This window comes from Macaca mulatta, chromosome 9, assembly GCF_049350105.2.
Source record: "Macaca mulatta isolate MMU2019108-1 chromosome 9, T2T-MMU8v2.0, whole genome shotgun sequence".
In the NCBI taxonomy this organism is placed as follows: Eukaryota; Metazoa; Chordata; class Mammalia; order Primates; family Cercopithecidae; genus Macaca; species Macaca mulatta.
The window spans coordinates 14,310,076-14,323,270 of NC_133414.1; the positions used below are offsets into that span (position 1 = coordinate 14,310,076).

At 46.4% G+C, this 13,195-nt stretch overlaps 1 protein-coding gene across 5 annotated transcripts in view; it reads left to right on the plus strand.

The window, feature by feature from the left end:
• The window catches only part of CAMK1D (calcium/calmodulin dependent protein kinase ID), a 489,620-nt gene that overhangs the window by 407,037 nt on the left and 69,388 nt on the right, over positions 1 to 13,195 (plus strand). For all 5 annotated transcript variants that reach the window (XM_028825991.2, XM_028825993.2, XM_028825992.2 and 2 more), the window contains one exon: positions 6,386 to 6,524. In XM_028825991.2, the coding sequence (XP_028681824.1) occupies positions 6,386 to 6,524 (139 nt within the window). The remainder of the gene's footprint in view (positions 1 to 6,385; positions 6,525 to 13,195) is intronic.

Sequence of the window (13,195 nt, forward strand, 5' to 3'; positions counted from 1 at the left end):
TCCGGGTGCTCTTTTGAAGTCTTCCAGAGCACCTTCACCACTCTGCCTCCCTCCACCGTCAAAGCCATTCACTCCCTGGTTTACTTGGCTGTGTGTGAGTGTGCCGCACTGGACTATGCACCCATTGGAAACAGAGACAGCATACTGTCTGGTTCTGAAAAGGATCATTCCGTGATGTGGTGAAGAAACAAAGCACAATAAGTAGCGAACATGGTGGGTGGGTTTCCCCCAATAAACCTGGAAAAAATGTATAAAGAGAATGTATATTCAAAGACACTTCGCGTGAGTATGGAAGACCCTTTACGTTGCCTGGTGTATTTGTTTGGGCTAATGGAACAGAATACCACAGACTGGGTGGCTTAAACAACAGGCACGTATTTTCTCACAGTTCTGGAGGCTGGAAGTGTAAGATGAGGGTGTCAGCAGGGTTGATTTCTCTTGAGGCCTCTTTCCTTGGCTTGCAGACAGCTGTCTCCTTGCTGAGTCCTGACGTGGTCGTCCTTGTGTGCATGGAATTCCCAGTGTCTCTTCCTCTTTGTGTAAGGACACTGGTCCTATTGGATTAGGGCCCATCCATACGACCTCGTTAAACCTCAGTTACCTCTTCAAAGGCCCTATCTCCAAACACAGTCCGATTCTGAGGTGTACTGGGGGGTCAGAACTTCGCCATATGGATTTTAGGGGTACTCAGTTCAGTCCATAACACCCAGATATGGAGAAGGCAGAATGCCCAGAATCAGAGTGTAACCAAATACATGTGGTTAAATATAGCCAGTCTATTAGATGGAAAGGCGTGTGTTTGTATTTTGGAAACTTCTGAACAGATTGAGGCCTGGAAGATACTGTGAAATGGAATTCTAAGAATAAAGATTTTTAAAAATTATTAAAGTAGGATTTGTTGAAGGAAGAAAATATTGAGGGGAGAGTTGCATGAAATGAAACCTTAATCTCCCAGAAGTGGGTGAGGGAGTCCCCCCAGGAGCAGGGAGTGTGTGTGGGTGGGCACCAAACCTAATGAAGTTATGACGATTATAGGCAGCAGTGTGGGATGATGGACAGCTGCCTTTAGTGGAAAGAGGGAAATCTCAGGTTCAGCCAAGGTGGATCTTGATTGAGGAAAAGATCGAGAAGATGGAAACTAACTTTCTCCAAGCCAGGTTAAAAATGTAAATATCTGCCTTCCGGACCTTGGGGTTTCTCAGTTGAAAAATGCTTTGTTTGTTTGTAGCCTTTCTTCATCACGGCCTACAGATTTCAAGAGTATCTCCCTCTTAGGACTAAATATAAGGAAGAGAGATGCTGCTTAGAAAACACATTTATAACCAGCCTTGCTCTGGGGCCCATTGAGACCGCACAGCCCTTGCAGCGTGCCCCTGTGTCTTCTCCACTCCCCCGGCCTTGTCATAGGGCAGACTTTGTGAATTTCAAAGGTATTTCAAAGGTGAATTTCAAATATTTGATGTGCCACTACTTTCTATTACCCTAGCATCATGGCTAGTATTTCTCAGACTGCTCTCACAGCATTGTACTATTTGGCCTTCTTCATATTATTTTATTACATCTCGCTTCCATACTAGAGTAGAATGGATTGTTGGAGGCTGCTTCCAGCAGTAGCAGAAGTGCTCCCTTTTAATGAATGTGTGGTTGATACTGTTCGAAGACATAAAATACTTTAAATTACAATTAGCAGTAAATTGTAAGATAACAGGATATCTACCAAAATCAGATGGAGAAGTTTTGAATGCATGTAAACAACAGCATGGTTGGCCGAGGACTAACAAGGGATACATTGCATACTGACTCGATTAGACTGCATTGCAGTATACCACTGTGTCATCAGAGCTGAGTTTACTCGGTCCAGCAACTTCAAAATGATGTTATGTTTTTTGACAATTGCTTCTTAATTTGAAAGGATTTGGATCGTGTAAAATTTGGCAGACATACTGAAATTTTACCGAGATTATTATATCAAACGATTTCATATTTGCATATTTAAAATTTGCACACAATACAATAGCATTATACTGTCTTAGGCAAGGAAGATTAGAAACTGAACAAACCCTGCTGGGCGCGGTGACTCACGCCTGTAATCCCAGCACTTTGGGAGGCTGAGGCGGGCGGATCACGAGGTCAGAAGATCGAGACCATCCTGGTTAACACGGTGAAACCCCATCTCTACTAAAAATAGAAAAAATTAGCTGGGCGTGGTGGCAGGCGCCTGTAGTCCCAGCTACTAGGGAGGCTGAGGCAGGAGAATGGTGTGAACCTGGGAGGCGGAGCTTGCAGTGAGCCGAGATCATGCCACTGCACTCCAGCCTGGGCAACAGAGCGAGACTCTGTCTCAAAAAAAAGAAAAAGAGAAAAAAAAAAGAAACTGAACAAACCCAAGTTCAATGCAGAGGCAGGTTATTCTAAATAAACTTCAAAGTTGGAATTCAGAAGAGTAGAGAATTTTCGACTATCTCTTCTGTCTTCTCCTTCCTTAATCTTTGCCAGCCTGTTTACCTTTCCAGATCTGCATCCTATGAAGCTGAGCCTCTCTCCTAATAGGTATTATGCCATTGATTCACTGTATTTTTTTTTTTTTTTGAGACAGGGTCTTGGTCCTTCACCCAGACTGGAGCGCAGTGTTGCGATCATAGCTCACTGCAGTCTCAACCACCCTGGCCTCCCAAAGTGCTGGGATTACAGGCATGAGCTACTATGCCCGGCCTCATTTATTCATTTTAATGTATTGATATATTACTATGGTTCTACTCCTTTTCCCCAATCACCTGACCCCTGTCCCTTCTAACTTCATTCTGATGCTTTGCATGTTTTAATTGGGGAACTTCATTTCTGATGTGGAGCTTTCAAACATGCACACAGGAGGCTTGACATAGAAGGTGTCTGACTCAAAAAAAATCTCACAGTCAATCAACTCAGCAACCAAACAGCCAACCTAAGCATGGTCTGCAAGCCTGAAAATGAGACGTGCAGCTTGCCATGTTGCCAAACTTATTTCCCCAGCAGTGATTCTGGGACAGTGTCTACCTCACAACTAGTTTTGTGAATAAGTCAGTGCTGGCTGCCACAACAAAATACCATAGAGATTGGGTTAAACAACAGAAATTTATTTTCTCACCGTTCTGGAGGCCGCAAGTCTAAGATCAAGGTGCTAGCATGGAAAGATTATAGCGAGGGCTCCATTCCTGCCTTGGAGGCAGCTGCCTTCTTGTGTCCTCACATGGTAAAGAGAGAGTTCTGGTCTCCTTCTTCTTACAGGGACACTGATCCCAGCATGGGGCCCCACCCTCTTTTTTTTTTTTTGAGATGGAGTCTTGCTCTGTTGCCCAGGCTAGAATGCAATGGCATGATCTCAGCTCACTGCAACCTCTGCCTCCCAGTTCAAGCACTTCTCCTGCTTCAGCCTCAGGATTACCGGCATCTGCCATCATGCTCAGCTAATTTTTGTATTTTTGTAGAGATGGGTTTTCACCATGTTGGCCAGGCTGGTCTCGAACTCCTGACCTCAGGTGATCTGCCCTCCTCAGCCTCCCAAAGTGCTGGGATTACAGGTATGAGCCACTGTACCCGGCTGCATCCTTTTGACTTCATCTAAACCTAATCACCTCCCAAAGACCCCAGCTCCAAACGCCATCATCACATTGGGAATTAAGTCTTCAGTATATAAATTCTGGGGGACATAAACATTCAGTTCATAACAGTACCATAGGTGTTTGAAATGCAGGCTTAAGGAGAATTTTGAAAAGTACAAAGAGATTTGCAGATTGAAGATATTTTTATTAGTCATAAAAATATATGACAATATCATATTATCGTATTTCTTTATTGGCAGGATTCTAAACTTTCCCCTTGTGCCTCGGTTTCTAAGGAGACCAAATTCTTTCCAAGCAATGTTCAGAAAAATAGAGCCCTGGTGCAATTTGAAATGTAAGAAGCAGAATATTAAATGTGCAGAGCATTGAGACTCTGCAACAGTACATACTACCCTTTGATGCTTTGGTTTTCACTGCATTGCTGACCTATGGCACTGCTGTAAGACAGAAAATATATGCAGATATTTTTATTCAGTAGAATTTATCCATACCTTATATATCACATAATGGGGAAAAAGAGGACCTTGATAGAATGGGAAGCAAGACAGGTAGGTTTTGAGGAAGGCAGAGGGTCGGGCAAGGTTTGGATCATGGGGTCCTAAGGGCAGAAGGTGGTGGGAGCAGTGGAAGGGGTAAGCATTCTTGCCAGAGGTCCTCCAGCAGCTGCAGAGGAGAGGAGACAGTAGCAGGCAGAACGGTGAGAAGTGAGCCCTGGAGACAGCAGTTAGGGAGGCCGCTAATGGAGGGGGGCCTATGTGGAAGGGCACAATCGAAACAGAGCAGAAACAGACATCCCTCCTTCATAGCGAAAGCTGCTTCAATTGCCTCCCACTGGGCATGCTCTCTGGCATGTAATGGGCACCCAGGAAATGTTGAGTGAGTGGTTGAATAAATAATTAAGTGAATGCAGGCTGGGTGCAGTGGCGCATGCCTGTAATCCCAGCACTTGGGGAGGCCAAGGCGGGAGGATCTCTTCAGCCCAGGAGTTTGAGACCAGCCTGAGCAATGTGGTGAAACGCCGTCTCTACTAAAAATACAAAAATTAGCCGGGCGTGGTGGCGCATACCTGTGGTCCCAGCTCCTCAGGAAGCTGAGGTAGGTGGGAGGATCGCTTAAGCCCTGTAGGTCAAGGCTGCAGAGAGCTGTGAGCATGCCACTGCATTCCAGCCTGGGCTGCAGAATGAGACCCTGTCTCAGAAAAAAGAAGAAGAAGAAGTGAATGCCTCCAGGGCACCCAGACTCCCTTTGTCCCTAACAGCAGTCTACCTCTTGTGGTACTTTCTCGAGCTCTGCAAAGTTTCAAATGTTGAAACTTATTGGGGGAAGGTTCTGAGAAATGACAAGTGGAGAGAAGTTGGTGTCAGGAGGAATATCTTGGGCTTTTGGCTTACCTAAGCATGGATCATTTAGACAACATGGTTGTCAAAGTGTAGTTTCTCCCAGTCGTTTCCATTTCTTTTCACTCTTTGAATTGCTTTTTCATTTCTCCTGAGCACCTTTTCTTTCTTATCTAGATTGTCAGTTTGCCTTGGGAATGAAACAGTATCCGAGCGCAATGTTGCCTGCTATGACTCTAGGTAATGGAAGAGACTAGCACATAGGCCTTTCACAGCTGCAGTGGTTGTTTGTTTAGTTTTTTTAGAAGAAGGTTTCGGTGGATCAGTTATTGCACATAAATTATTGTGCCTTGTGGAAAATGAATCCTATCTTTGTGTGTTTGTGTATGAGTGTGTGTTACCCTAGGGCTTGTCTTTTGTTGTATCTATGAAAGCTTTAAGGGTTGTTTTTTAAGCTGCTTTTTGATTTTAGTATTTCAAATCCGTCTCATCTTGTTTTTGAAAAATGTTTCTTTTTTTTTTTTCAGTAGTGTTAATAAATCCCTTGAAATTTATTTCCAAGATGGCTTACTGATTTGGAGAACACTAGTTGAGTTTGTATTCTAGCTCGTACACTTCGATTATTTTGTTGAACTCAGAGCAGCATAAAATATCAGAGCTGAAAGGTTCCAGAAAGGTTGCCTCCCCAGGGCTTCTTGACCCTTGCCAACCTAGTCCCATGTTGAAAAATGTTTAAAAACGTTAAATGTAATCTGAAATGCAAAGCAAATAAAAAGGATACAGCATCACTAAAATCAAAGCAAAGCGATGAAATACCGTGTTGATTTTTTGCCTGCTTTTTCGTAAATCAGAAGCAGCTTTGAGGTTCTGATCATTCCAAGGGCATGGTCCCACTCACTGCTGACATTGTTGACCAGATTCATCCCCTAATTTTACACATGAAAACATCAAGGTCCAGGGATTCAGGGAGTGTTCATAGCTCAGTATATTAGGAGCAGAACTTGGTCAAAAACCCAGACATCCCGTTGGCAGGCCAGTGTTTTGCCCTCAACACTCTCGGTCATTTAAGGATACTGTCTCATGCAAAGGACACATCTTATTCAGGGTCATCTGCCTGTATCTGAGGATGCTGGTATTCAGGAAGGGTTTTTTTTAAAAAACTTTTTACATCATCACAGCAGAACCGAGGCAAAGGCCTGGACAGACCCCAGGTGTGGCGGGTCCTTGGACCCTGTTTTTTAAAATTTCCTTTACGTTGTTCCAAACATTTGCACTGCTGTGACATGGAAACATTTCCTGGCTATACCCTCTGAGGAATAGGGGGACAACATCTCAATCTGAAAATGGATTCATTTTTGCAATAAAGTTTGGGTCTTTTATTACATTGGAAGCTTTCCCTTCACAACTCAACAGATCCTCTCGAACTTCTAATATGTTCTTTTTTGCCAGGGTGTCTGGTGGCGAGCTGTTTGACCGGATAGTGGAGAAGGGGTTTTATACGGAGAAGGATGCCAGCACTCTGATCCGCCAAGTCTTGGACGCCGTGTACTATCTCCACAGAATGGGCATCGTCCACAGGGACCTCAAGGTGAGGCCACTGCTGAACAACGTCCCGCAGCCACTCTGCAGCCCGCGATGCACCCGTCCAAGAGGGCTGATGCCAGTGGGGGCCTGTGGCTGCTCTGATGTGGAGTGGGTGCAACAGATGGTGGGCGTTTGTGTACTTTCATTTGTCAGGGCCTTTGGGATCCAGACCCAGAAGTATCTTGAAAGAAGATGAAGATTCACATGGCTGGCCACTGTTCATGAGATTTTTACAACTATTATGTAGCCAAAGGGTTACAGGGAGGTGGGTTATATATTGCTTCAAGCCCATGTAAGAGATGATTTTGCTCAAGACATGTAGGCTGCAGAAACTCTTCTCTTGGTGCCGTTCCGCAGTACCTTTGCCAATTCCAGTCCCATTTCAGCACAACACACCGTATAAAAGAGAGAGAGCAGTGGTCAGACACCGCGAGAGGAAAGTGAAAGGAAACAGAAGGTAAGCAGATATAGAAGAGGGAGAAGAGAAATAGAAGGGGAAAAGACAGGTTAAAAGAGCTATGACTGGCCAGGCGTGGTGGCCCATGCCTGTAATCCCAGCACTTTGGGAGGCCGAGGCAGGCAGATCACGAGGTCAAGAGATCGGGACCATCCTGGCCAACATGGTGAAACCCTGTCTCTACAAAAATACAATTAGCTGGGCGTGGTGGTGCATGCCAGTAGTCCCAGCTACTCGGGAGGCCGAGGCAGGAGAATCACTTGAACCTGGGAGGTGAAGGTTGCAGTGAGCCGAGATCGCGCTACTGCACTCCAGTCTGGGCGACAGAGCAAAACTCTGGCTCAAAATAAATAAATAATAAAAATAGTGTCCTGCAGGTTCTTTTCTTACAGTTTCTTAATGAGGTTTTGGTATATTGACCCTTTATCCCTTGGCACAGAAGGATCTGGGCCTTATATGGGCATATATGCCCCTCCCTAGCAGGTCTATGTAGACACTGAAGGACAGAGGTCAAACATACGGTTCTGAAGGGTGAATGTCACACATGTGGTACCAAAGGTAGGTATCAGACATATTCACTTGAGAAACAGTGGAAAGCAGTGCAGTTGACCCAAAGCTGCAGTGTGGCGTGATTCTAGGATATTTACAGGTCCAGCCCCCAGAGCTTACTGCACCAGTCAAGACAAAAATTCCACCCCAGCACACATACCCACCACTCATTATAAACACGAAGATCATATTATCTGGAAGCTGTGCTGTACGCAACTGTGGGAAATCAAAATCAGTTTAAAGAACCAGTCATAAACATTTGTATAAACAGAGTTTCCACACCTGGCCATTATCTGCTACTGGGAACCAAGGAATAAAGTGGTGTAGCTTTTTCTTTCATAAAGACTCAGTACCATGGTTTTTCTGCATGTTGTCATGTTCCATTGACCCAGTCAGTGTTTCCCAAATGTTCGCCCATATCAGAATTGTCCGGAGGGCTATGAAAATAGAGACTGCTGCCCCATCCCCAGTGGTCTGATTCCCCCCACTGGTAGGTCTCCAGTGGGGCCTGAAAAGTTGGGTTTCTAACAGGTCTGCCCGTGATGAGGATGCTGGTCTGGGAGCTGTTCTTGGAAAACCACTGGGCGAGGATATTTGGGAATCTTAGTGGATCCCTTTGAGTCTTCATCCTCTGCAGGCTTCTTGACATCTGAAATGGCTGTGGGCATGGTCAGCTCATGTTCAGGGCCTGGAGATACTTCAGAGGGCTAGGTAGGGGCTAGCTCAGCCGACCTGGCACCTCTGTGCCAGGCCTCCAGGCCTTCTCTGATCTCTTGTGCCCCCACAAATGCCAATTCTGTGCTTCCAGAACACCAGAGGCAGCTCTCTCTGAACACGTTCGTGTGGTGACCACAGGGATGTGCGGTGATGGGCTAGCTGTCTGTACTTACTAGAAAAATAATTTCTAAGCAAATAAGGCATATCCAGGAGGGGCAATGTTTATCTCTCCCTTAGAAAGGCTGACTGGCTGTACGGGAATTAATGTTTTTAGTTAACCCACGTAATGCTTTTGGAGAAGTACTTGCAGCTTCCATCCTGTGGAGCCTTGAGATCACTGGGCCTGTCGTTATGTAAAGAACACTGCAATTTAAGGACCTTTCTGTGATCACTTTTCAGAGGCACAAAGGAGTTTGAGCTATGAGGAGGAAGTTGAAATTGGACTACTAAATTTGCATAAACAGCTAAGAAAATTAAACTTAAAACCACCTATATAACCAAGCCCAGAGCAATAGAGAGAGGATGATCGTGTTAATTTAAGCTTAGCGCAGCAATCGGAATACTGCCCCAGCCTACCTGCAGATGCAAATGTACCTTATAGAAAGCTATGTGATGTCTTGTTGCCCCAGGAAGCTATTAGAGACAGTTGCTCTTTTTGCAAAATGAAGTGACTGAGACTGGAAGTGCCTGCTCCTGCCTCAGTGGATTAGGATCGGGTTTCTCAGCCCCTGCACTTGGGCACTGTGGGATTTAGAACTGCATCCTTGGCTTCTGCTCATGGATACCAGTACCACGTCTGGAATTGTTAACAGCTACCAGTGTCCCTAGGCATTGCCGGATATCCATCCCCTGGGGGACAAAATTGCCCCTAGTTGAGAATCACTGGAGTAGGAATGTGATTATGGATAACATTAACGTTACCAGAAGTGTGTTGATTCCGATCTTTTTAAAGCTTATTATGTAGATTACTATAAAGGGTTGGAGTTGATATTCCAACTCAGGTATTGGCCACCAGTTGTCTTTCTAAGATGCCATCATATGCAGAAAACTTAATTTTTGCTGTGAGTCCTGGACCTCTTTGGACACCAGGAGGAACTGTGATGCAATGTGGGCCAGACCCTCTCCCTGTGGCCACCACCCCTACAGCCCTCCTGCTGGGGACCGGGGCCTCCCACCCAGATGATACCTGAGCCTGCCTCTCCCCCACAGTCTTCCCTCTTCCCCCACTCCCATCCCACAGGAAAAGCCCTGCTGTCCTTACTAAGTCTTGGGCCAATTAAAAGTATTGATCGTCTGCGCATGGGGGCCCACGCCTGTAATCCCAGCACTTTGGGAGGCCGAGGCAGGTGGATTGCCTGAGGTCAGGAGTTCAAGACCAGCCTGACCAACATGGTGAAACCCCACCTCTACTAAAAATACAAAAATTAGTCGGGTGTGGTGGCGAGTGCCTGTAATCCCAGCTACTCAGGAGGCTGAGGCAGGAGAATCGCTTGAAGCGGGGAGGCAGAAGTTGCAGTGAGCCGAGATCGTGCCATTGCACTCCAGCCTGGGCAACAAGAGTGACGCTTCATCTCAAAAAGAAAAAAAAAAAAGTATTGATCTAAACTGTGAATGACCAGTTGATTTAACCCTCCTTGGGCGTAATTGGTCTTCAAAAGAGCATTTTATTGACCCAGATGAATCTTTTTTTTTTTTTTTTTTTTTTTTTTTTTTTTTTTTTTTCGAGACGGAGTCTTGCTCTGTCGCCCAGGCTGGAGTGCAGTGGCGCGATCTCGGCTCACTGCAAGCTCCGCCTCCCGGGTTCACGCCATTCTCCTGCCTCAGCCTCCCGAGTAGCTTTTATAGGAGGGATGTGTGGATGCTCTGGGCCCTTTGGCCACCCCTTGCCTGGATTATGCCTTGTTTGGCAGTGTGAAATCACTTATTCTCCGCTCCTTATCACCTCCTGGACAAGGAAGATAAAAAGTCAGAAACAACAGCATTGTCCTCTCTCAGCACCCATGATCGGATCCTTATTGTTTAGTAAAGGATAATCCCTAAACATCCAGAGAAAACAGGAACCACATGGACTTTATGATTCGAGCATTCCCACCCCTTTTCTAAGCGTGAGAGTATTCTTGTTTTAACTGATTGGCCACTTTACTTTCTTTTAAAACTCACTGGGGCCAGCGCGGTGGGCTCACGCATGTAGTCCCAATACTTTGGGAGGCCAAGGTGGATGGATCGCCTAAGGTTAGGAGTTTGAGACCAGGCTGGTCAACAGGATGAATCCCTGTCTCTACTAAAAATACAAAATTAGCCGGCTGTGGTGGCACACGCCTGTGATCCCAGCTACTCAGGAGGCTGAGGCAGGAGAATTGCTTGAACCCAAGAGGTGGAGGTTGCAGTGAGCTGAGATTGCACCACTGCACTCTAGCCTGGGTGACAGAGCGAGACTCCATCTCAAAATAAATAAATAAAACCTCATTGGAAACATCCTTCAGTGCACAGTTGATTTTCTTCTAATTTCCTGCTTCATCCACAAAATTAATGTCACAATGACTCTTAACTGCCATCCCTTTGTGTATTATTTGGGGTGAAGGATAGTATTTATTCTTTAGGTTCTGTTAAAGAACAGAATTCTTTAGACGCTACTTGAAATGGTAAGGAAGGCTTTATTCGAGACCATTGCAATGTCATTGAGCTCAACTTGGAATACAGCAAGACGAGCAGGGATTGATAGCCAAAGAAGAGAGGGGATGGGGTAGTGGTTGGGAAATTGGGGGATTTTTGCTAACCTGACCTGGCAGGATTCCTGCTAAAGGCAGGCTGAGGACTTAGACGTTGACAAAGGCCCCTTTGAGTCCTCTTTCTGACTAGGACCTGCTCTCTGGCTGTCCAGTAGGTCCAGTTTTCAGCAAGAATCCTGCTGAATCAGTTGAGCTGAAATCTTCCACCCTTGTTATCTCATCAGATCCCTAATGCCCCTGAAGTGGCCTCGTTGTCGGGGGTGATACCCGAGATTCATTCTCTCATGCCAAGGAAATCAAGGATGCAGACACACAAGGCGTGAGCTTAAGAGCGGAAATTTAATAGGTGAAGGAAAGAGAAGAGCTCTGTCCTGCAGAGAGAGGGGTCCCAAGTGGGTTTCCAGTCTGCGGTGAAATGCAGGGGGTTTTATAGCTGAGCTTGAGGAGGTGGTGTCTGACTTACATAGGGCACAAAAGATTGGTTGGACCAGGTGTGCCATTTGTATAGAACACAAAAAACTAGTTAGGGCTAGGTGTGCCATTTCCATAGGGCATGAAAGCTGGCCGCCCCCACCCTAGTCTTTTTTTTTTTTTTTTTTTTTTTTTTGAGACGGAGTTTTGCTCTTGTTGCCCAGGCTGGAGTGCAATGGCGTGATCTCGGCTCACCACAACCTCGGCCTCCCAAGTTCAAGTGATTCTCCTGCCTCAGCCTCCCTAGTTGCTGGGATTACAGGCATGTGCCACCACGCCCAGCTAATTTTGTTTTTAGTAGAAATGGGGTTTCTCCATGTAGGCCAGGCTGGTCTCAAACTCCCGACCTCAGGTGATCCACCCGCCTTGGCCTCCGAAAGTGCTGGGAATAAAGGTGTGAGCCACCATGCCCAGTCATCCCCACCCTAATCTTTTATGATGCAGATGGGTTCTCTGCCTGGCCAGCCCCATGTTGCCTGTTTCTTTTGTTTGTTTGTTTTGAGTGTTGCCTCTGTCCCCAGGCTGGAGTGCAGTGGCGTACACGTGGCTGACAAAGAAAAGGGAAGATGGAGCCTCCATGTTGGACATGCCTGGCCCCCAGGTGGCCCTTTTCTATTGGCACAGCTGCCACATTTCACCGGTGAAAGCTTCCAGCTTGCCTGTTTATGTTTGCAGCTTGATTTTTCAGGCTGTTCTTTGTTAGAAAAAAAATAATAATAATTTATAGGGCTGCTTTTTGTTAGAAGGGAAGCCTTGCTGAGGACTCTTTTTTTTTTTTTTTTTTGAGACAGAGCCTTGCTGGAGTGCAGTGGCGCGATCTCAGCTCACTGCAAGCTCCGCCTCCAGGGTTCACGCTATTCTCCAGCCTCAGCCTCCCGAGTAGCTGGGACTACAGGCACCCGCCACCTCGCCCGGCTAGTGTTTTGTATTTTTTAGTAGAGACGGGGTTTCACCGGGTTAGCCAGGAGCCGAGAACTCTTTTACCCTCGCTATCTGCCTGAATTTCTTTCTAGCTCCTGTATCACCCCAATCTCAATAGCGAATCACCCTGGCCTGGAGTCCTGTCAGTGGGGGTGGGGTGAGTGAAGAACTTGATCAGATACCCGTCGTGGGGGATTCTCCGACCTAGGAGACTCTCGCTAAGAGAGGGCTGTGCAGGCCTGGCAGGGGCAGGATAGACAAGGCTAAGGTCAAGGCCGAGGAAAGCAAGGGACTCAGAGGAGCCTGCCTCAAGTTTGGTCAAGGAGGGAGCCTTGGTGAGTTCTGAAAATTTCTTCACTGCCATGGTGACATATCAGAATGCTGCTTGTGGAGCTCGAAATCCAGAGCCCTGGGCCCCATCTCAGCCCCACTGAAGGGCAAGATCTCCGGCCAGTGAATACCCTCACAGGTGCCTCTGCCACACAGCAGGCCGAGAACCACTTTTCTAAACAAGTCTGGTCACTCTTGTGAACCCACAAATATCCGAGACAGGCCTCAGTCAATTTATTTATTTTTTAAATTTATTTTTGAGACAGCGTTTTGCTCTTTTTGCCCAGGCTGGAGTGCAATGGTGAAATATCGGCTCACTGCAACCTGCGCCTCCCAGGTTCAAGTGATTCTCCTGCCTCAGCCTCCTAAGTAGCTGGGATTACAGGCGCCTGCCACCATGCCTGGGTAATTTTGTATTTTTAGTAGTGATGAGGTTTCACCATGTTGGCCAGGCTGGTCTCCTGACCTCAGGTGATCCACTCGCCTCAGTCTCCCAAAGTG